The sequence below is a fragment of the Coregonus clupeaformis genome, chromosome 16, assembly GCF_020615455.1.
Source record: "Coregonus clupeaformis isolate EN_2021a chromosome 16, ASM2061545v1, whole genome shotgun sequence".
Lineage (NCBI taxonomy): Eukaryota > Metazoa > Chordata > Actinopteri > Salmoniformes > Salmonidae > Coregonus > Coregonus clupeaformis.
This window is the reverse complement of record NC_059207.1, coordinates 27,760,950-27,786,231: the sequence shown is the minus strand read 5'-3', so window position 1 is coordinate 27,786,231 and position 25,282 is coordinate 27,760,950. Positions and strand designations below refer to the sequence as shown.

At 43.8% G+C, this 25,282-nt stretch overlaps 1 protein-coding gene across 4 annotated transcripts in view; it reads left to right on the top strand.

Annotated features, from left to right (window-relative positions):
- LOC121584642 (cAMP-specific 3',5'-cyclic phosphodiesterase 4D) overlaps nucleotides 1–24,930 on the top strand; it is a 300,239-nt gene extending 275,309 nt beyond the window's left edge. For 3 of the 4 annotated variants that reach the window (XM_041900645.2, XM_041900648.2, XM_041900646.2), the window contains exons 6-14: nucleotides 11,221–11,333; nucleotides 19,806–19,899; nucleotides 20,100–20,278; nucleotides 20,478–20,576; nucleotides 20,689–20,853; nucleotides 21,018–21,117; nucleotides 21,578–21,732; nucleotides 21,956–22,261; nucleotides 22,472–24,930. In XM_041900645.2, the coding sequence (XP_041756579.2) occupies nucleotides 11,221–11,333; nucleotides 19,806–19,899; nucleotides 20,100–20,278; nucleotides 20,478–20,576; nucleotides 20,689–20,853; nucleotides 21,018–21,117; nucleotides 21,578–21,732; nucleotides 21,956–22,261; nucleotides 22,472–22,957 (1,697 nt within the window). In that variant the 3' untranslated portion in view covers nucleotides 22,958–24,930. Of the gene's footprint in view, nucleotides 1–11,220; nucleotides 11,334–16,815; nucleotides 17,357–19,805; nucleotides 19,900–20,099; nucleotides 20,279–20,477; nucleotides 20,577–20,688; nucleotides 20,854–21,017; nucleotides 21,118–21,577; nucleotides 21,733–21,955; nucleotides 22,262–22,471 lie in introns of those variants that run through there. The other variant, XM_041900647.2, reaches the window with a different exon arrangement.
- Nucleotides 24,931–25,282: the final 352 nt, after the last annotated feature.

The window sequence follows — 25,282 nt, the reverse complement described above, 5'->3', positions numbered from 1 at the left end:
CTCATAGTCAGCTCCTCTCACACTCAGGGTACTGTAGATCTCCTATTCTGATAGTAGGTTCTGTAGTAGGTCCAGCACTCTGATATTAGGTCCTGTAGTAGGTCCCATACTCTGTTAGTAGGTCCCATACTCTGTCAGTAGGTCCCATATTCTGTCAGTAGGTCCCATACTCTGTCAGTAGGTCTCATACTCTGTCAGTAGGTCCCATACTCTGTCAGTACGTCCCATACTCTGATAGTAGGTCCCATACTCTGTCAGTAGGTCCCATTCTCTGTCAGTAGGTCCCATACTCTGTCAGTAGGTCCAATACTCTGTTAGTAGGTCCCATACTCTGTCAGTAGGTCACATACTCTGTCAGTAGGTCCCATACTATGTTAGTAGGTCCCATACTCTGTCAGTAGGTCCCATACTCTGTTAGTAGGTCCCATACTCTGTCAGTAGGTCCCATATTCTATTAGTAGGTCACATACTCTGTTAGTAGGTCCCATACTCTGTTAGTAGGTCCAATACTCTCTTAGTAGGTCCCATACTCTGTCACTAGGTCCCATACTCAGCTCGGTGCATTCAACATGTCAATACCTCTCACAAATACAAGTAGTGATGAAGTCAATCTCACCTCCACTTTTACAAAGGAGAGATTGACATGCATATTATTAATACTAGCTCTCTGTGTACATCCAAGGGCCTGCCGTGCTGCACTGTTCTGAGCCAATTGCAATTTTCCTAAGTCCCTCTTTGTGGCACCTGACCACACGACTGAACAGTTGTCCAGGTGAGACAAAACTAGGGCCCGTAGGACCTGCCTTGTTGATAGTGCTGTTAAGAATGCAGAGCAGCGCTTTATTATAGACAGACTTCTCCCCATCCTAGCTACTGTTGTATCAATATGTTTTGACCATGACAGTTTACAATCCAGGGTTACTCCAAGCTATTTAGTCTCCTCAACTTGCTCAATTTCCACATTATTCATTACAAGATTTAGTTGAGGTTTAGGGTTTAGTAAATGATTTGTCCCAAATACAATGCTTTTAGTTTTTTTTTTATATTTAGTACTAACTTATTCCTTGCCACCCATTCTGAAACTAACTGCAGCTCTTTGTTGCTGTCATTTCAGTCGCTGTGGTAGGTGACGTGTATAGTGTTGAGTCATCCGCATACATAGACACACTGGCTTTACTCAAAGCCAGTGGCATGTCGTTAGTAAAGATTGAAAAAAGTAAGGGGCCTAGACAGCTGCCCTGGGGAATTCCTGATTCTACCTGGATTTTGTTGGAGAGGCTTCCATTAAAGAACACCCTCTGTGTTCTGTTAGACAGGTAACTCTTTATCCACAATATAGCAGGGGGTGTAAAGCCATAACACATACGTTTTTCCAGCAACAGACTATGATCGATAATGTCAAAAGCCGCACTGTCTAACAAAACAGCCCCCACAATCTTTTTATCATCAATTTCTCTCAGCCAATCATCAGTTATTTGTGTCAGTACTGTGCTTGTTGAATGTCCTTCCCTATAAGCGTGCTAAAAGTCTGTTGTCAATTTGTTTACTGTAAAATAGCATTTTACCTGGTCAAACCCCATTTTTTCCAAAAGTTTACTAAGGGTTGGTAACAGGCTGATTGGTCGGCTATTTGAGCCAGCTAAGGGGGCTTTACTATTCTTAGGTAGGGGAATAGCTTTTGCTTCCCTCCAGGCCTGAGGGCACACACTTTCTTGTAGGCTTAAATGGAAGATATGGCAAATAGGAGTGGCAATATCGTCCGCTATTATCCTCAGTAATTTCTCATCCAAGTTGTCAGACCCCGGTGGCTTGTCATTGTTGATCGACAATAATACTTTTTTCACTTCTTCCACACTTACTTTACAGAATTCAAAATTACAATGTTTGTCTTTCATAATTTGGTCAGATATACTTGGATGTGTAGTGTCAGCTTTTGTTGCTGGCATGTCATGCCTAAATTTGCTAATCTTGTCAATGAAAAAAGTATTAAAGTAGTTGGCAATATCAGTGGGTTTTGTGATGAATGAGCCATCTGATTCAATAAATGATGGAGCGGAGTTAGCCTTTAAGCCCAAAATGTCATTTAAGGTGCTCCAAAGCTTTTTACTATCATTCTTTATGTAATTCATCTGTGTTTCATAGTGTAGTTTCTTCTTCTTTTTATTAAGTTTAGTCACATGATTTCTAAATTTGCAGTACGTTTGCCAATTGGTTGTACAGCCAGACCTATTTGCCATCTATTTTGCCTCATCCCTCTCAACCATACCATTTTTCAATTCCTCATCAATCCACAGGGATTTAACCGTTTTTACAGTCATTTTCTTAATGGGTGCATGCTTATTAGTAACTGGGATAAGCAATTTCAAAATGTGTCAAGTGCATCGTCTGGTTGCTCGTCATTACACACCACAGACCAACAAATATTATTCACATCAACAACATAGGAATCACTACAAAACTTCTTGTATGACCTCTTATACACAATATTAGGCCCAGCCTTTGGAACTTTGGTTTTCCTAGATATGGCTACTATATTGTGATCACTACATCAGATGGATTTTGATGCTGCTTTCAAACAAATTTCTGCAGCATTAGTAAATATATGATCAATACATGTTGATGATTTCATTCCTGTACTGTTTGTAACTACCCTGGTAGGTTGATTGATAACCTGAACCAGGTTGCAGGTACTAGTTACAGTTTGAAGCTTTCTCTTGAGTAGGCAGCCTGATGAAAGCTGGTCAATATTTAAATCACCCAGAAAGTATACCTCTCTATTGATATCACATACACTACCGGTCAAAAGTTTTAGAACACCTACTCATTCAAGGGTTTTTCTTTATTTTTACTATTTTCTACATTGTAGGATAATAGTGAAGACATCAAAACGATGAAATAACACATATGGAATCATGTAGTAACCAAAAAAGTGTTAAACAAATCAACAAATATTTTATATTTGAGATTCTTCAAATAGATACCCTTTGCCTTGATGACAACTTTGCACACTCTTGGCATTCTCTCAACCAGCTTCACCTGGAATGCTTTTCCAACAGTCTTGAAGGAGTTCCCACATATGCTGAGCACTTGTTGGCAGATTTTCCTTCCCTCTGCGGTCCGACTCTTCCCAAACCATCTCAATTTGGTTGAGGTCAGGGGATTGTGGAGGCCAGGTCATCTGATGCAGTACTCCATCACTCTCCTTCTTGGTAAAATAGTCCTTACACAAACTGGAGGTGTATTGGGTCATTGTCCTGTTGAAAAACAAATCATAGTCCCGCTAAGCCCAAACCAGATGGGATGGCGTATCACTGTAGAATGCTGTGGTAGCCATGCTGGTTAAGTGTGCCTTGAATTCTAAATAAATCACAGACAGTGTCACCAGCAAAGCACCCCCACACCATAACACCTTCTCCTCCATGCTTTAAGGTGGGAAATAAACATGCAGAGATCATCCGTTCACCCACACCGCGTCTCACAAAGACATGGCGGTTGGAACCAAAAATCTCAAATTTGGACTCCAGACCAAAGGACAGATTTCCACCGATCTAATGTCCATTGCTCATGTTTCTTGGCCCAAGCAAGTCTCTTCTTATTATTGGTGTCCTTTAGTAGTGGTTTCTTTGCAGCAATTTGACCATGAAGGCCTGATTCACACAGTCTCCTCTGAACAGTTGATGTTGAGATGTGTCTGGTACTTGAACTGTGAAGCGTTTATTTGGGCTGCAATTTCTGAGGCTGGTAACTCTAATGAACTTATCCTCTGCAGCAGAGGTAACTCTGGGTCTTCAATTCCTGTGGCGGTCCTCATGAGAGCCTGTTTCATCATAGCGCTTGATGGTTTTTGCGACTGCACTTGAAGAAACTTTCAAAGTTCTTGAAATGTTCCATATTGACTGACCTTCATGTCTTAAAGTAATGATGGACTGTCGTTTCTCTTTGCTTATTTGAGCTGTTCTTGCCATAATTTGGACTTGGTCTTTTACCAAATAGGGCTAACTTCTGTATACCCCCCCTACCTTGTCACGACACAACTGATTGGCTCAAACGCATTAAGAAGGAAAGAAATTCCACAAATTAACTTTTAAGAAGGCACACCTGTTAATTGAAAAGCATTCCAGTTGACTTCCTCATGAAGCTGGTTGAGAGAAGTCCAAGAGTGTGCAAAGCTGTCATCAAGGCAAAGGGTGGCTATTTGAAGAATCTCAAATATAAAATATATTTTGATTTGTTTAACACTTTTTTGGTTACTACATGATTCCATATGTGTTATTTCATAGTTTTGATATTTTCACTATTATTCCAAATTGTAGAAAATAGTACAAATAAAGTAAAACCCTTGAATGAGTAGGTGTTCTAAAACTTTTGACCGGTAGTGTATATTATCAAGCATTCCACACATTATCCAGATACTGACTGTTAGCATTTCGTGGTCTATAGCAGCTTCCCACCAGAATGGGCTTTAGGTGAGTTATTGAATAGATCTCCTATTCATGCCCTTTTCCTTTATATCCTCCTGTGTCACACACATACACTTATATCCAAGCTAGAATCCAATATAGCCCTGTTAAAACAATATGCATGTATGAAATACCAAACCCATGTACAGTATGCACAAGTGTAAGGTGACATGACATTCAAAACCTCCTTTTCTCACGAGACATTCTCCTATCTACCCTGGAACATGCGTAGAACACAGTGTATGATGAATTGATGACATTGCACTATATTTAGAACTTATCAGAGTGCATCCATTATGGGCCTGGCTATAAAAGAGAGCTTGAGTCATCAGCTTGATTGTTTGAGTGTATTGACTACTTGTATTTCATGCAGAGGCCTGTGCTGGCCTGGCAGTGCCATCCTGTTGAGACGGACAATAAAGGAGGTGATTTGTAACAGTCTAAATGGGACATAGAGAGGCCAGTGGGGTATTAGACGAGCCCTGCCATGAGTCCCACATGACAAGTAGGCTGGTCTCTTCCACCTCCGTCCCCCTCCCTTCCTTCTCTATCACTTAGTTTATCAGACATCTGTCCATCGATTGGTTGGTGCTTGAAGATGGCTATTTTTAGAATGGGCTAAGAATAGACTGATAAGGAGAATAGATCAATGAGGAGTGCTGTAGCTGTGTGAACTCTGACCTGAGGAGAGAAGATAGTGCTGTGATCCAGACTAGGTGGTGAGGGAGTAAAACAGATGTCACTTTATTTATTCTGATCTGATGTGCTTCATTTAATAGGGACAGACTACATCCTGGATAATTGCATTGTTGTTACCATAGTAGTTATAGAAAAACAACATGGTATAAGGGACAAAGTATTGCCATGTAATAATAAAATAATTGTTTTGCATATCCCAACTCTCCCTGAGACACCCTCGGCGAGTGGAGTCATGGACAGGGTCTGCCATTACCAACAGCGACCCTGGGAGGGTTAAGTGCCTTGCTCAAGGGCACATCGACAGATTTTTCAACCTTGTTGGCTCAGGGATTCAAATTGACGACCTTTTGGTTACTGGCCCATCGCTCTAACCACTAGGCTACCTGCCGCCAGTTGTATCTCTCGAAGAGTTTCCTTCTAGTTTTATCTCTTGAAGATTGGACATCAAATATAATGGAATTAAACCAAAACACAATGATGATGATGATGATCATAATCATGATTTCCAAAGCAATGACAACATACATTAGTTTAGAACAGCAACATGTCCTTGCTGGCAGTATGTACATAATTACCCTTCTCCCACTTCCAGTCCAGCTCGTGTTCCTATCTGCTCCGGTCCGGGGTTTGGCAGCAGCCTGCCATCTGTGCAGCAGAGTGGTCTCTCGTGCACTGGTGTCTGATGTCGCACTAGGCATGAGAAGAATGTCATTGACGTCAGTGCAGTCCTTGTCAGAGAGAGTGGCACCCCAGCCACTGATACCAGAGAGAGATAACGAGAGAGGGAGAGAGATAACGAGATTAGGAGAGATATAATGAGAGAGGGAGAGAGATAACGAGAGAGGGAGAGAGATAACGAGAGAGGGAGAGAGATAACGAGATAGGGAAAGAGATACCGAGAGAGGGAGAGAGATAATAACGAGAGAGAGAGATAACGAGAGAGGGAGAGAGATAACGAGAGAGGGATAGAGAGATAACGAGAGCGGGAGAGAGATAACAAGAGAGGGAGAGAGATAACGAGAGCGGGAGAGAGATAGCGAGAGAGGGAGAGAGAGAGATAATGAGAGAGGGAGAGAGATGACAAGAGAGGGAGCGAGATAACGAGAGAGGGAGCGAGATAACGAGAGAGGGAGAGAGAGATAACGAGAGAGGGAGAGAGAGAGATAACAAGAGAGGGAGAGAGATAACAAGAGAGGGAGAGAGATAACGAGAGAGGGAGAGAGATAACAAGAGAGGGAGAGAGATAACGAGAGAGGGAGAGAGAGATAACGAGAGCGGGAGAGAGATAACGAGAGAGGGAGAGAGATAACGAGAGCGGGAGAGAGATAACGAGAGAGGGAGAGAGGGAGATAATGAGAGAGGGAGAGAGATAACGAGAGAGGAAGAGAGATAACGAGAGAGAGAGATAACGAGAGAGGGAGAGAGATAATGAGAGAGGGAGAGAGATGACAAGAGAGGGAGAGAGATAACGAGAGAGGGAGCGAGATAACGAGAGAGGGAGAGAGAGATAACGAGAGAGGGAGAGAGAGAGATAACAAGAGAGGGAGAGAGATAACAAGAGAGGGAGAGAGATAACGAGAGAGTGAGAGAGATAACAAGAGAGGGAGAGATATAACGAGAGAGGGAGAGGAAGAATGATACACAGAGGGAGAGGAAGAATTATACACAGAGGGAGAGGGAGGGAAAAGGAAAACGATAAAGAGGAGGAGGAGAGGCAGAGAAATGTAAAAGAGAGGGTGAGGGAGGAGGCAAAGAGGAAAAAGTAATGCAATGTCGATGTTTGTGGGGGTTGTGAGGCATGCTGGGAATATTACTGTACATGTGGCACACACATACACACACACACACACACTCCATTGCACTCCACACTGCCCTTTCTCACCTAGACAAAAGGAATACCTAAGTGAGAATGCTGTTCATTGACTACAGCTCAGCGTGCAACACCATAGTGCCCTCGAAGCTCATCACTAAGCTAAGGACCCTGGGACTGAACACCTCACTTTGCAACTGGATCCTGGACTTCCTGACGGGCCGACCCCAGGTGGTGAGGGTAAGCAACAACACATCCGCCACGCTGACCCTCAACACCAACGACTGCGTGGCCGCACACGACTCCAACATCATCATTAAGTTTGTCGACGACACGACGGTGGTAGGCCTGATAGTGGTAGGCCTGATCACCGACGGCGATGAGACCGCCTGCAGGGGGGAGGTCAGAAACTTAGCAGTGTGGTGCCAGGACAACAACCTCTCCCTTAGCGTCAGTAAGACCAAGGAGCTGATCGTGGACTACAGGAAACGGAGGGCCGAGCACGCCCCCATTTACATCGACGGGGCTATAGTGGAGCGGGTCGAGAGCTTCAAGTTCCTTGGTATCCACATCCCTAAGGATCTATCATGGTCCAAACACACCAACACAGTTGTAAAGATGGCACGACAACGCCTCTTCCCCCTCAGGAGGCTGAAAATATTTGGCATATGCTCTCAGATCCTCAAAAAGTTATACAGCTGCACCATCGAGAGCATCTTGACTGGCTGCATCACCGCTTGGTATGGCAACTGCTTGGCATCCGACTGCAAGGCACTACAGAGGGTAGTGCGTATGACCCAGTACATCACTGGGGCCGAGCTCCCTGTCATCCAGGACCTCTATACCAGGCAGTGTCAGAGGAAGGCCCAAAAAACTGTCAAAGACTCCAGCCACCCAAGCTACAGGCTGTTCTCTCTGCTACCGTACGGTAATAGATACCAATGCACCAAAGTCTGGAACCAACAGGACCCTGAACAGCTTCTATCCCCAAGCCATAAGACTTCTAAACAAGACTGCAAAATAGCTAATCAAATGGCTACCCGGACTACCTGCGTTGAGCCTTTTTTGCACTGACTCTCTTGCACTGACTCTATGCACACACACTGGACTCTATCCACACACTCACATATACTTACACTGACACCCCAACACACACACACACACACACACACTTTCACACTCACCACATACGCTGCTGCTACTGTCTATTATCTGTCGTGTTGCCTAGTTACTTTACCCCTACCTATATGTACAGTACATAGCTACCTCAATTACCTCGTACCCCTGCATATCGACTTGGTACTGGTGCTCCCTGTATATAGCCATGATATGTTCTACTCCCTGTATATAGCCATGTTATTCTTACTTGTTATTTTTATTTGTTATTCACTGTGTATTTATTCTATTTTTTATTTTATTTTTTATCTTATCTTTAACTCTGCATTGTTGGACCCATTGTTGGACCCATAAGTGAGCGTTTCACTGTTAGTTTATACCTGTTGCCTACGAAGCATGTGACAAATAAAATGTGATTTGATTTGAATCAGACACACACTCCAGTGCCTCCATGTGCCTATGTGTGTTTCTGAAACCACAGTTGATTGCTCTCTCTGTATACTTTAGTTACACACATGGTGTAATGCAACATATATTTAGTCATTTTGGTAATGAACAGAAATTCTATGGCAATCTATTGTAACTTTGGTAATTTATTCTTGAATAACTTTTTATATTTAGTATTCATTCTTTATTACTGTGTCCATTTTGTCTATGAGTTTCTAATGGATAGACAATGTGGTTCAAGAGAAAATAGACAAATTAATGAAAAAAGCATGTAGTCAACAATGGCATTGTTTTTAATTACCTCTGCAACTCGTCCAACTATTTACTTTATTCACAACTGCCACCAGTTTGATGGCAAAACATTGACAGCAAAATACATATTGACATAGTAAAAAAAAAAAAAAAGTTTTAAAAAAGTTTTAAAGGATATTTCATGACAAAACCGTCATCAAACACCAATGGTATTCACTAAGTTGATGGTTTATATTTAGGAAAATGTTTTACAGCTTTGTCATTCTATTTTTTATTGAAAAATCATCTTAGTTAATTATTTCATATATTTTACATATGATAAGGCCAGAGAGAGGGCCAGAGATAATTACAGACACCTGTGATAATCTGCAGTACCCAAAAGGGCCACTAGATGTCTTGTGATAGATCCTTGAAAGATACCAACATTCTGGTAGCTTACTGGTAAACTTCGACAGTTTCCAGTAATATATACTGCCTTTGCAACCCTAACCATATCCCATTGCCTTAAAAGTCTTCCCCAATCCTAATTTAGACAATATGAATATTAATTGGCTTTTGAGGTGACACTTTTTATTCATGTACTTTGAAAGAGGCTCCAGTGCACACACACATACATTTGCAGAAGAAATAGGGAATATGGACTACAATAGGAATTAAAAATATTTGATACACTGTTATTTAAGATTTGGAAGGGGTTAGAATAGACTTCTGACACCTCAACCATGACATTGTTTGAAACTGTCTGTCTTTACACATATTATTTAGAGACTGTTCCTTTTGAAAAAGCTTCTACTAGTTCTCTGTCAGACATATGTCTCAGACACATACTGCATGGTCCATCTCTTTTTCACCATCCCTCTTTCTCTGTCTCTCTCCTTATCTGTACACCGCCCCTCCCTCACCCCCTCTCCCTCTCTGTGGAATGGATACACACATTGAGCTCCAGGTCCACTGCCCCATACTCCAGGCCAGGCTTTCAGTGTACGGCCCTCCCCTACCCACAGTGCAGTCCTCTCAGGCTTTAGGTACAGCTCTGACGAAGAGCATCGATCTGCCGTCTGGATACCAGGGAGGCTACACACACAGCATCTATAGGACGGAGCCCAGACACAACACACACTCATTGGATTATAAGCACTTTTGTTTCTGGATAGCGTTGACGTGTAGCGTTTATGCTCCAGGGAGGCTGAGGAGGCAGAGTGATGTGTTCTGGTTAGCTCTCCATCTGGCGCGCATGTGGTGTGTGCGGTAAGCGCTCATCCCCTAGCCAGCCAGCCAGCCAGGCAGCTAACCAGGCAGCCAACCAGCATGCTACATTGTGCTCCCCATTGTTCCTGCCTGGAGATGAAAACCTGCTGGTTGTGAGATTGTGGTTTGGACAGCGTCTGGACCTACTGCCCCTCCTACACCCCCATCCCTCCCTCCTCCTCCACCCCTTTGTCCCTCCATCCCTCCCCTGGGCAGACATGGGCCTGCTAACCAGACTGCTCTTCATCCTTCTCCATGACTGGAATCATATATCTTCTATGGACTGTATACTGAACCTCAGACACATACATAACTGAGAGACCAGGATTCTGTGTGTTGTTTTTCATTTGTGTGTTTGTCTCTGTTTTATTGTTGTATGTATCATATCTGAACCTAAAGGGCACCCTCCATATTCCCTGTCTCTGCTGTGATTTTAACTGAGGCACGCTCAACAGCCTTGCTGCTCTGTAACGTAAAGGACGTCACAATGCTTACTTAGCGAGTACCACTTTCCTTCTGATTCAGGCCATACCTGGCGTGAACTCAGGACCTGTGCCTTGCTAGCACATGTGACCGCCCTACTGAATCGTCTTACCAGTCAACGCCACGTGAAAAGCTAGCTATCCACTGGCGCAAGTGGGGACACTTCAGGCTGAGGAGTATGTTTCACACATCCCCACGTGCTACACTCAGCTCTGGTTGACAATGTTCGTTCACCATCCCTCACGGTTCCTCTCCTGACTGGGAGTTGACGGCTGTTGCACACAGTTTTTGTATTAGGGGGTGCTTGGGCTTCAACAGCCTAGTGCAGGGGTTTAGGTTCCAGGACTATACGCCCCTGTCATTCCTCCAAGGGTTTGGACAGTAGGACTTTTAGACACAGGGGGGGTCTCTGGCTTTGAACAGCCTGGTTCAGGGTGTTGGTCTCTGGGATAGGATTCAGGACTCTAGGCCCCTCTGGTCTCTCCCTATCAGGGTGTCGTCTTGGGGTGGAAATCAGACTTGTGACTTGGCCCCTCTCACTCTCGTACTGGCTGCTCTGCACCAGTATGAAGAGTCACCCATGCGTCCACTCGGGGCATCTCAGCATTGCTGTGTGTGGGGAGGCAGACCCCGGGCCAGCAGCCTGTGCTAGCCCCCTGAAGCGCCCCCGTACTGACCCCCTGCCCCCCTGTCTCGTCCCCCCAGAGGAGGCCTACCAGAAACTGGCCACTGAGACGCTGGAGGAGCTGGACTGGTGCCTGGACCAGCTGGAGACCCTACAGACCAGACACTCAGTCGGCGAGATGGCCTCCAACAAGGTAAGGACAATAACCTTTGACTTATAATGTGTCATATTTAGTCTCTCTCTCTCTCTCTCTCTCTCTCTCTCTCTCTCTCTCTCTCTCTCTCTCTCTCTCTCTCTCTCTCTGTCTCTGACCTCTTCCTGCCTCTTCTACAACAGTAGTCTACAACAGTAGTATCTGTACTAATATTAGTATTAATTCATACATCTTTTTTTTATCAGTATCTGTAGCTGTATCTAGCGTTGTCATGCAGGGAGGGAGGTGTGCAGGGAGCATGCTCAGCTCAGCTCAGCTCTCTCCAGCAAGGCCTTGACGTGCTGCATGCTGATCAGCTCTGGGCTCTGCTGGAGAGGCTGCCTGCCTCCCTGCTGATGTCACACCCTGTGATGTCACAATAGGGGGATGGGCCTAGCACAAGATAGAGGAGAGGCAGGTGGACAGACAAAGGGACACACAGTCAGACACAGATGCTGTACCTGTAACACTAGCAGATGGTAGTACAGCCACAGTCAGACAGACAGAATTGCGTTGCCCCTATACAGGTGTGAGAAGCACATGCTCTACTCTGTAGCATTGTCAGTGTCACTCTGTCTTATGAGCTTCTCGCACACACAACTATCCCTGGTTTCCATAGCAACACACAGGCCTGGTTGGCTTGCCGTCTCACTCCAGCACACAGTAATGGTGCTCCAATACACACACACACACACACACAACCATCAACCTACGACATGGCTATTTCATGACTATAACATCAAAATGAGTATTTAATTTCGTAAATACAGAACAGTAGCATTGGATACCAGAATACCAGTATCATTCATATATACTTGTGCTATTTTGTGCTATTCGTATTCAATACATATACACTGCACAGGAGGCTGCTGAGGGGAGGATGGCTCATAATAATGGCTGGAATGGAGTGAATGGTATGGTTTCAAACAAATGGAAACCATGTGTTTGATGTGTTTGATACCATTCCATTAATACCGTTCCAGTCATTACTATGAGCCTGTCCTCCCCAATGAAAGGTGCCACAGCCCACCTGTGATACACTGAGTGTACAAAACATTAGGAACAATCTTTCCATTACATAGACTGACCAGGTGAATCCAGGTGAAAGCTATGATCCCTTATTGATGTCCCCAGTTAAATCCACTTCAATCAGTGTAGATGAAGGGGAGGAGACAGGTTAAAGAAGGATTTTTAAGCCTTGCGACAGTTGAGACATGGATTGTGTATGTGTGCCATTCAGAGGGTGAATGGGCAAGACAAAATATTTAAGTGCCTTTGAACGGGGTATGGTAGTAGATGCCAGGCGCACCGGTTTGAATGTGTCAAGAACAGCAACGCTGCTGAGCTTTTCACGCTCAACAGTTTCCCGTGGTGTGTATCAAGAATGGTCCACCACCCAAAGGACATCCAGCCAACTTGACACTGTGGGAAGCATTGGAGTCAACATGGGCCAGCATCCCTGTGAAACGCTTTGACACCTTGTAGAGTCAATGCCCTGACAAATTGAGGCTGTTCTGAGGGCAAAAGCGGGTGCAACTCAATATTAGGAAGTTGTTCCTAATCTTTTGTGCACTCGGTGTAGCTATAGGGGGTTAGCAGGTTGCATCGTGTGCATTATAAAATACTTAGGTAGAACGTAGAGCACAGGCTGGAGGTTTGTAAGAGCTAGCTGGTGTAATTGCATGTACTATATGTAATGGTGACATCACTGTTATTGTTACACAGGAGTGATTTCATTCCATAGAGATCCTCTTCATCGGTTGCATGTTTCGTCACAATATTGTTTTGAACGTTTGTTTTGGACTGATGCCCAACTGAGTGTGCTCGATGCATCGTCAATGAGCACTGATGACGATTTAATCAGAAATGGCTTGGAAATACAATGCCATTCAATAGGAGGAAAATAATTAGTAGGAAAACCTTTTGTTATCATTTTGATGTCGGCAGATTGACTTTAGATGCAGTATAACATTCGCTAGTTAGCTAAGATTGAGCGGAGGACATCAGATTTTTGCTAGCTAAAAGACAACATTGCCATCTGTCTAAAGTAAATTTGACGACATGATAATGCAGGCAAAGTTGTGTCCTACTAAATATTTGACCACTTTAGCAATGTAATCGTATTTCCAGGCTTATCACGGCTTTAGGGCACCACTATTGCGCAACCGGTAGAGGGCGGCTTGAGAAGGTTTATGACGCGACTGAGTGATGGAGGTGCAACCTATTAATTAAATTACTAGAGGGGCTATGTCATAAACACTCAAAGTTCTAGAATGGGATCAAAATGGCAGCCATATTGGTCAGTGTAAGGGTTGGTGTGAGGTGTGACCCAGGTGCAGTGCAGGATAGACAGTAGGCAGAGATGGTGAAACAAGGATCTTTACTGGTGGTCCCGAAGCCAGGATACAAAACAACGGACTTAACACGATAAAAGAAAGGTGGAGCAAATAAGTCTCCAAAAACAGGCTGACAGCCAAAATACGAAATAGTAACTAAGACTGAAATAATAAAGAAACAGGTAGAACACTTCTCGAGTACCTGTACATACTTCTCCGATCAGACACGGATAAGTACTGCTGAGCATACTAGCAGAGAAAACTGAGCAAGGGAACACAGGGAAGTGAGGGCATAAATACACAGGTGAACAGGTAGACACAGGTGACACCAATAGGATAATGATTAGTCCAGACTGTGAGTAAGGAGGTGCCTAAGGTTCTTGGAGGATGACACCTAGTGGGTCGCTCCGGAACTGCGACTCCCTCCTGTAACAGGTCAGGGGGAAATCCAAACCATTCTAATTGGAATGAATGGCAGTAGAGGCATAATCCTGATTTTAAATATGCAGGAAAAAAAAGTAAGGCATGTAATATATAAGAAATTGTGTAATAGAATTATTGTCAACCTAAAATCTTGTCATGTATTTACATTTACATTTTACATTTTAGTCATTTAGCAGACGCTCTTATCCAGAGCGACTTACAGTTAGTGAGTGCATACATTTTTCTGTATAAATATCCTCTAAAATATATGTAAACAGACCATAAATGTCAAAATGGTTGTATTCTTGGAAAGCAGTGAGTGCTATTATATGATACAATATCAGTGCTTGTTGCATTTCCAACATGTCTAAGTCTATCATTAACTGATTTGAGCTAGTGTATGTCTGTGGTTTGACTACATTTTTTGAATGGAACGTTGCCATATTGGCAGTTAATTTGAAGAATGTATTGAAATATTATTTTAAAACTGGCTAGCTAGCCAGCTAGCTAACAAATATACATTGCAGATAATTTATTCAAATTCATTATTTTACACAATATCTTATCACAGCACTGGCAAACCATGGTTGACCAACTCCCTGACCAAAATGGCTGACATTTATCCCATTGAAAGAAGGTTAATGTCCATTCTAGTATTCTAATTCCTAATTCTATGTTTCATTCACTGGCAGTGTTGGGGAGTAGTGAACTACATGTAGTTGAACTAGTGGTTACAGGGTTAAAACAGAAACAACTCAAAGGTTAACAGTTTAGGCATTAATTCCGAGTGGTTAAGGTTAGGGCTATAGTTTCGGGAAAACTTAAAACAAAATAATTTCAAATGACACGCTAGGTATCATCACCATTCATGGTCTTCTCACAGCTTGTGAACTGCCATGGCGCAGTGGTCTAAGCAGCGCACCCTGGCTCCGAGCATCATGGGTTGGCGCCCTGTGCTGGGCCATCGTTTTTCTTTTTTGGTGAGCGCCGAAGAAGGCATGTTCTCAGGACCTTTTCAAACGTCCGAAATCGCTGTCTATTTCTAGTGACCAGCCTGTATTTTTCACCCACCTATTTGATTATGTCACGATCACATGTCATTATTGTCCCTGATCTACCCTGAAATTGTAGAAAGACATATTGGTTATTGATAGCAAAGGGCATGTTGTATTAATAATAATATATTATATAGCACCATTTGTAAACTGTGTGTGTGTGTGTGTGTGTGTGTTTGTACATGTTGTTAGCTTTTACGTACACAAAAATCTTCCACAAAAATAAATGTGAGAAAACAAACAATAGCTCTGGATATGAGATCCATTTGATTGGGTCTATATTCCGTAGGGAATTCCTATTTTGAGTCCAACTTCCCAAAAATAAATTACAGACAAGTCTCAGCTAAACTTGGTGTGATCCTTTCCAATTTCTACCGAAAGGTGTGGGTTCACACATCTTCGCTGAGCTATCAATAGCAGGCCGGCTAGCTAGCTGACCGAATGTACGTGTGTGTGCGTGCGTGTGTGTGCGTGCATTTGCACGTGCGTGGGTGTTTTGTGGGCCTGTGACGGCTTGTTCCTAGTCTCTCGGACCCAGAAAGAGGCGCTATATCTCTCTCAACAGGTGACCAGCAGTCTCATCTGTTCCAGCAGCTGTAAACTACCCACAATGCCTTCTGGGCGCCTTTGGAGACCCAAGGTGTAAAGTAATCTGAGACACGACAGTACCCTCAGACTGATATAGTGGCTCTGTCTGTCTGCTATCTACTGGGGGTATTTTGGTTGTCCCAACGCTTGACTTCATTGTTTTAGGTAGGAAACTGATAGTGTACTAGTTTAAGTGTATGCCCCACCAATCTAGTTTGCTATTCTAGATACTTTGAGGTGGCATGTTTATTTAAGCAAAACTATAGCCTGCTCTCCTTTCCTCTGTTAATGATTTTCATGTGTTCTGACTACCATCCATCCATACTCCAGCATAACTGCTTCAGAAGCACACATACAGTGGTGCTGTACCCATCCCCAGTTCAGAGAAAACCCAGACAGGTTATTGCTCACCATAAAACTCTGGACCATAGACATGGGCTGTGTCCCAAATGGCACCCTATTCCCTATATAGTGCACTTATTTTGACCAGAGGACAAAGCCATGGCCTCATGGTCAAACAAATGGAATCCAGCATCATGTATGACCCTTAGTGAAGTGGCATACAGTATTCTCTGTGCTGTACTAAGTGTTCCAGACAGTCCAGTGACGCTCACGACTAGTGAAAGTTTAATGAAATTTAAACCTATTTCACATATAATTTTCTGTGGTTTTCTCCCAGGAAATTTGCCTGAATTATCTTCAGTGTGAATATTGCATGACCAAGATGAGACAATCTCCGCTTCCAGCAACAGTGTCCCACAGATTACCTCAGCTAGATGACACACACACACACACACACACACAGTACAAGCATACAGTATGTCCCCATCCCGCTGTACTGCAGAATACATTTTAGAAAATGGGGTAAAAACTCCTCAGAGGAATAACTTCCAACCTCGACCTCAGCCAATCACACAGAGGGATGATCTCACTCTGCTCCAGCCCATCCAATCAGCTGTGGTGATGAGCTCACTGTTTTCCCTATCCTCTCCCTGATAGGCTGTGTGTCTGTGGATGAGGGCAGCAGCCGTGTGCTTCATATGGGAGTGTGTGTGATAAACAGGCAGAAGCAGCCTTGTTTACAAGCTGTTGACAGGAGACCTTCTCTCTCCAGGAGCACCGGCAGCATCCAAGCATCCTCCTCTCACACCATCTATTATTCACACACCCCAGCAGTGTGTGTGTGTGTGTGTGTGGGTTTCACTGTGTGTGTGTGTGTGTGTGTGTGTATGTGTGTGTGTGTGTGTGTGTGTGTGTCGAGACGATGCTCTCATCAGAGCCACGGGCACCCACACTCTGTCCCCAGCTTCCCCAGAGTGCAGTGCTCCAGTCAGGATCCTGGACTATGGCTTTCCCAATGGGGAGGGACGGAGCAGATATGACTGACTGTGTTCAGTGGATGGACCTTCAGTATACCTCAAAACCCCTCTTATTCGGGGACTCTGTGCTCTCGCTGTATTGAGCTGCTTTTGCTGGTGGTCTCTCTCTCTCCTGTTCTGTTGTTCTGTGCTGTAGCTGGCTCTAGTCTGCCTGTTCTTTTTATATTTGGTCCACATATTTCACATTTTTCAAAATGCCTGAGGCCAACTACCTGCTCTCTGTGTCCTGGGGATATATAAAGGTAAGATGTGAGGTGGTTTTATTATTCTAATACTATTAATATATATTTTTCTGAAAAAGCAAGCCATCATTCCTCCGATGAGGTGAGAATGATGTCATTATCAGACAAAGGAAAAGCATGCTTGTCCCTGACATCCATTTAAACTTTGTTTTTTGAGCTGTAAATAGAGAGACAAAGGTGTTGTTTGACATAATCCATCTGTATTTCTGGCATTATGATTAAATGGTAGTATGGATTGGTGTGCTGTCTGCAGCTCCCCCCAGTTGGTGTGATAAAGGTGATGCTCTCACGGCCGGCTACTGATGCCTCTATGGAGGAGTATGTTCACATGACTTATAGCTTATAGCGTACAGGGACAGGTTTTGGTATGAAATGCAGGAAAATGGATATGCTGTGTTGGAAAGGGTGGCATTGAGTGCGTTGGTGAATATCAAAGGGCTGTATCAACGGCAGTCACTTTCTGGAACAAAGATTGTTTTGCTTTGGGTACCAAAATAATTGCAGCGACTCTATTGTAAGGAAGGGAAGCTTCAAGCTTTACCAACATGTCCATCGATAAAGAAATGTTCAGCACTGTGTTCCACATTCATATACACAGTGTATGTCTGTTTGATCATTGGATAAGGTCGCTTGAAGGTGTTGAGTTCCAATCCCTTGGTTTGGCCAGGTTATGTCAAAGTCCAACTGCACAGTAAGCACTATTGGTTCATAATGGCCTCTAATATTGATCCATATTGACCATTCCTATATAGTATGCAAGCTGGCTCCCTAACGCGGGGGCAACAATTGCCAGGTTGAGAATGAAATGTAAATGTGTGTGTATTCAGATATTGTAAGCACTACAGTTGAGCACAGTAAATGCTAGGGCTGGAAAATTGCCAAGGACCTCACGATACAATAGTATATGTTTTGCGATTCGATACTGCGATTTTATTACGATTTTGATGTTAGAAACATATTGCTGACTATACCTGCTGCAGAGAGACAATAGAGAGCATGAGAAAACACGTTTTGATCAGTCAGGGAAGTAATAGTGCTAAAAGGTAAGATGGGCGGCAGGTAGCTTAGTGGTTAAGAGCGTTGTGCCAGTAACCGAAAGGTCGCTGGTTCTAATCCCCGAGCCGACTAGGTGAAAAATCTGTCGATGTGCCCTTGAGCAAGGCACTTAACCCTAATTGCTCCTGTAAGTCGCTCTGGATAAGAGCGTCTGCTAAATGACCAATAATTATAATAATAATAATAAATAATTAATTTTAAAAAAACATGTTGGCTCACTATTTAAAAAGAAGATGGAGAACAAGCTATAGGATAAAAAATACCAGAGTTTTGACGCAGGTACAGCCGACTAGCGCTAACGCTACCTACAGTAGCAAAAAAATATAGACATATAGATATTTTTTACAAATCAATATTTGGAGTCAAATATCGATAAAATATCATCCAAAAATAATATTGTAATATCATATTTTAATTATGTAACTGTATCAACCCCCCCCATCACTAGTAGATGCTATATGTTCCTGGGCTCTATCTATTTGCGCTGTCTTTGTGATATTGTAGCTAAATCTAATTTACAAATTATAGCCTATACCTTTGTGAAACTAGATAAATATAAAACTAGATAGAGCCTTCTGTGTGTTTAACCCAATAAATTAGTGGGTTGGGACTGCTGATGTAACTGTGGTGAAAGAGCGCTGTGGGAAAGTGCACTGAGGCGAAAGCGTTCTCGATAAAATGTAACGCTTTACGGAACTGCTTCGTAGCGATACAGCCTTCAGCCTGGTTTCGCAATCACTGTTGTTTAAGAGTTCACCTCCACATTCCTCTGACTGTCCTCCAAATCAAAGGTCAAAGCTACATTTGGGTCTGCCACTCCAATCAGGTTTAGGAGAGAGAGAGCGAGACTGAGGGAGAGAGGGAGAGGGAGAACGAAAGTGGGTGACGGAGAATTAGGTTACTGATTACATCAGAACTGTGGCTGGCAGGGGGGTGCAGCGGGTATCTCACCTGATCTGTACCACCTCCAGCCTCTCAACTTGGTGTGTTTGTGTGTGTGTGTGTGTGTGTGTGTGTGTGGAGCATGCTGTAGTAGTACTGATTAAAGTGTGGTGTCTCATAGTGTCTGCTGTTTCCCTTCTAAAAGACTCTTCTACCTTTAGAAATGACTTTGGCCCTCAATAGAGATATGGCCGGACAGAATCCTCCAGTATGTGCTCGAGGATTCCACCACCTTTCTCCTAAATCATACAAAATCATGATTGACTCATCCAGTGCAGAATGTAACTAAATGTTCCCTGGTATACTACAAACTGTAACCCCTTCTCACTGTGTCTGTCTGTCTGTCTGTCTGTCTGTCTGTCTGTCTGTCTGTCTGTCTGCCTGTGTCTGTCGGTGTGTGTGTGTGTGTGTGTGTGTGTGTGTGTGTGTGTGTGTGTGTGTTGTGTTCCAGTTCAAGAGAATGTTGAACAGGGAGCTCAGCCACCTGTCTGAGATGAGCCGCTCGGGGAACCAGGTGTCAGAGTTCATCTCCAGCACCTTCCTGGGTGAGTGACCACAGTGACCACTGGACTCCTCCCTGCTCATACTGGCCCTGTAGAGAGGCTAGAGCTGCGTCCCAAATGGCACCCTATTCTCTATATAAAGCCCTACTTTTGACCAGGGCCCATAGGGTGTCTTCTGTGTTGTTAATACAGATATTTTCGACGTCTCACTCACTGTCTCTTCCTCTATGTGTTTGACACAGACAAGCAGCATGAGGTGGAGATGCCGACTCCCCAGACGCAGAAGGAGAAGGAAGACAAGAAGAACAGGCCCATGTCTGAGATCAGTGGGGTGAAGAAACTGCAGCACAGCTCCAGCCTCACCAACTCTAACATACCCCGCTTCGGAGTCAAGAGCGAGACAGAGGACGAACTGGCTAAGGTGGGCAGCATTGGGAGAGAGGGTTTGGAAAGGGAGGGTGAGGAGACATAAAGAGAGAGGGTGAGGGAGAACGAGGGATAGAGGGTGATATAGGGGAGAGAGTTGTAGGGAAAGATCTAGAGAGGGGGATAGAGAAAGAGGAGAAGATGATAGGCTCTAAAACTATATCAGTGTAAGAATGGTTGTTTTCCCTTTGCAGGAGCTGGAGGATGTAAATAAATGGGGCCTTAACGTTTTCAAAGTCACTGAGTTCTCTGGGAACAGGCCCCTGACGGTCATGATGCATACTATATTCCAGGTATAGATCAGTTCAATTTGATCTGCTCTATTTTTGTTGATTGTACTAACATGACTTGTATCCATAGTCTACTAGAATACAAAATTATGCTTTTGTTTTGTTTTTCTTATAGGAGAGAGACTTGTTAAAAACTTTTAAAATTCCACTCGACACCTTTATAACCTACCTGATGACCTTAGAAGACCATTACCATGGCGACGTGGCCTATCACAACAACATCCATGCTGCTGATGTCACCCAGTCCACTCACGTGCTGCTATCCACCCCCGCTCTAGAGGTTGGACCCCTCAATCAATCAGTCAATTCATCAATAACACTGCATTTGTATTTGTACAAAAATATACTTCAGCTTTAGTTTGTCTGAAACTGACAGATTTCTGATTGCTGTTATTTGGTTGAATGTCTGGTGTGACCCTGTACTGTCCTCTCTGCTGTTCCCAGGCTGTGTTCACAGACCTGGAGATCCTAGCTGCCATATTTGCCAGTGCTATTCATGACGTGGACCACCCTGGAGTCTCCAACCAGTTCCTCATCAACACCAGTGAGTCTAAATACAGACCTGACTTAAGAGTTACGTCATTGACTGACACGGGGCATGATGGATGCCCTCTGTCTCTCCCCCGCATCTGGGATCAACACTCAACATCAGGCACACAGGCTACTAAGCATCCCTACTGAGAGATTAAATCCACCCATGTGCACACACACACACACACACAAACACACACCTCCTCCTCCGTTGTGCCATGTGCTGTCTCCCTGAAGTCCAGAGGGGGATGCCCTGCAGCGAAGGCAGTAGGAGTCATCAGTCAGGAAACACTAGAATGAGCCTCTGTCAGCCAGAACACCAGTTCAACCTGTACAGATCTGTTTAAGTGAATATTTATGTTAAAGCTATAAGGACCTCAACAACACCTCTCCATCAAACCCTGTTTTGTGGACGTAATATCACATTATTTATGTCAAACATTGGAGTCAGTGTATGTGTGTTTGTCCCCCAGACTCGGAGCTGGCCCTCATGTACAACGACTCGTCAGTCCTGGAGAACCACCACCTGGCTGTGGGCTTCAAGCTGCTTCAGGAAGAGAACTGTGACATTTTCCAGAACCTGACCAAAAAACAACGACAATCACTGCGCAAGATGGTCATCGACATCGTGAGTGACTGGATAGTAATCAGTAACCAATAGGAACATCTCTGAAATAGTGTCCACATCAGCTTAAAAAATGTCCATGGTTGTACTTGATTGCTACTGTTTACTTCTTCTATGTTCTCAGATGTTACCAAAGGCAATTCTCCATTAATATGGAGGATCTGTTCTATTGGTTAGTCCCTGGCAGTATTGTGACAGCCTGTGTTGTGTCTCTGGTGGTCCCCAGGTCCTAGCGACTGACATGTCCAAGCACATGAACCTGCTGGCTGACCTGAAGACCATGGTGGAGACCAAGAAGGTGACCAGCTCTGGAGTTCTACTCCTGGACAACTACTCTGACAGAATACAGGTTCTGCAGAACATGGTGCACTGTGCAGACCTGAGTAACCCCACCAAGCCCCTGCAGCTGTACCGCCAGTGGACCGACCGCATCATGGAAGAGTTCTTCACCCAGGGGGACAGGGAGAGGGAGAGAGGCATGGAGATCAGCCCTATGTGTGACAAACACAACGCCTCTGTCCAGAAGAGCCAGGTACCCAAACAAACCAGACACACACACACACGCACACGCACACACTGAAACACTCACTCTGCTTTGAAACAAACCACACACCCATACCCCCCCCCCCACACACACACACACAGACACACAGACACACACACACACACAGACACACTAACACACACAAAAATCATTTCTATTGTTTTTCACTAACCCTAACCCTCCCTGTCCTCTCTCCAGGTGGGCTTCATAGACTACATCGTCCACCCTCTATGGGAGACGTGGGCAGACCTGGTGCACCCTGACGCTCAGGACATCCTGGACACTCTGGAGGACAACAGGGAGTGGTACCAGAGCACCATCCCCCAGAGCCCCTCACCTACCCTGGACGAGCCTGAGGACGGCAGCCGCCCCGCTGGAGGGGACAAGTTCCAGTTTGAACTCACCCTGGAGGAGGACGGGGAATCGGACACGGAGAAGGACAGTGGCAGCCAACCCGAGGAAGAGGAGGAAGAAGAGGAAAACAGTTGTAGTGACTCAAAAACACTCTGTACGCAGGACTCAGAGTCGACAGAGATACCACTGGACGAACAGGTGGGGGAGGAGGAGGAAGAGGAAGTGGAGGTGGAGGGAGAGTCCTCTTCATCACAACCTTGTGTAGTGGAGGAGGAAGAGGAGGGGGAGGAAGGGGAAGAGAAGGCAGAGGAGAAACCAGCCGATACATAGCAGTGTATGGACGGCAACTAAACTTTTCTTCTTAGTAACCAGAGATGATTATTTATAGAGTATTTTGGGGGTTTTGTGGACTATATCTGTAATTATTTTTTATATATATATTTATGTTTAGGGTTCCAAAGCGCACGCTGTTCTCCACCCCTTGGCCACTCCTCCCTCCTCATCCTATCGGTCAGCTTCTCAGACACGCCCACTGGTACTTCTACAAGTTTTTTGCACTCAGGAAAACTATTTTCCATTCACGTTTGTACCGGAATAGTCTGTGTGTTATTTCACTTCAAAACCCAGTCCTAGTGTGTTGAAGTTACATTAAGGATTATGATCAGCCGTTTAGAGTGTGTTTAATGCTGTTCATATACAGTATATCTCTCCTCCTTTCAGCCTTGGCTGACCAATGGCAGTGTTTCTGTGTGTTATTAAGTGCCCATTCTTCAGAAGTGACTATAGTGTCTGTTTATCTTAGTTGTTTGTATTTATCAGCAAAGCAACGTGCTAAGTTGTTGTGTGGTCTGAATGAATGAAATCACAACAGGACACGTCACCATGGAGAGAGGCGCTGCAGCACAGTGAGAGAAATGCATTGTGGGAATTTATCAAGTGACTTTTCTGAAGTTTAAGTCTTCCTTGAAAACCTGACTAAAAAAGGCTAAGATCTTACAGCTCTAATGCTGGGTTTAACCTCTAGAGTTTTTGTATCGTACCATACATAAGATGGAGATCTATTGTAGGTTCTACTTTTGTTAACCAAGATTTAAAAAAAATAAGTGACTTTTAAAAACATTTGAAAGGCACTTGAAAACTGTTGATGAGAAATGCCTCGTCTGCCTCTGCTTTTCTGTGTATAAAAGGGTAACTTACCAGTTATTGTTTTGGGGGAGTATTGGGGAGTATTCTCAGAATTCCAAATCAAGCCCTTGCCCCTACACTACACACTACGCACTACATCTGAGAGGATTGGATTAGCGTGTCCAATCCTCTCAGATCTACAGGAGTGCCTAAGGGGTAGGTGTTAGGGCTTGATTTGGGATTGTACATTTATCTAAAAGCATTTACACTATTACTCCCATACCACTGTCCCCATGTTCGGTTGTCATAATCATGTAACAATCATTTCAAGGATTGTTTTCACTGAAGAAAAACATGACACATACCTTACTTTACATTGAATGAAATCATTTTGTCTGACTGACCAGAAAGAAGCCTTTAAGTTCTACTTATTGTTGCCTGCAGTAAATGTGAGCGCATGTCATCAGACAATGCAATGCTTGTAAGAAGCAACTTTGGTTAAAGGATTGAATTGGAGTACTGCAAGTGTACAGAGGTGATGTCACCACGCTCTGCTGTACTGTGGAAGTCTATGGGGGTTTGATACCTATAGCAATGTTATAATATAATTTTTGTAATTTGGTGGGTTGCGACACTTTTCTAACCTTATTTCCTATTACCTGTCAATCATGTCTCCATTTCCTGATTGTGGTGTAGGGATGTGGTCAATTCGATTTTCAATTCGGGAAGCAATTTATTGAATAATAGTTGTAAAAATAAGAGATTAATCTTTAAAATCCCTCAGATAAAGTAATAGCTTTGTGAGATGTCTGAAATATGTACAGTGACAGTCATTATTACAACCACATTTGTGAGTGCTAATAAGAAACAAATCAAATTCCAGTTCAATAATTGAAAGATCCTCATTGAAAATAATGAGCTATTTTCAAGTCTTGAATGGGAATTTCAATTCATATCCTGAATTTACTTGAAATGGAATTGACCGCAGCCCTTACTGCAGGTCAGTAATATTTTCCAACGCACTACATGGTTGATGTTTTCACACATTAAAGGTCATGAACAGTCATTCTGATTCCCATGCAAAATAGCCTTGGGGGGATAGAAATTGGCTAACTACCAGGAAGTTTGAAACGACAGGCTGAGTTGGTGGGGAGCTTATATTCATGAGCTCACCTTGATTGACAGCTCTTTGAAATGCCTATGTCATGAAACTTGGATGCAGTGAGCAGTGTTGCAGTAAAATCATCTGAAGCAAATTTGGTGATACACAAAGCAACTCAAACAACATTGAAATTGCATCAATGATGTAAAAAATATATATCTCCCATTTGGCATGTCTCTTGTGATGCGGTTCACAGCAGCACTGACAGATTTGTTGACGTGACAACTGCGTTAGAGTATTGAATGACCCCCCCCCCCACCTTTGTTCCATGCTGGCTGAAGACCTAGCTAGCCAGTAACTATCTAACACCAGACATATAAGTATATTTGCCATAGATGAATAATGTAAATTTTTAATTATACTTGCTG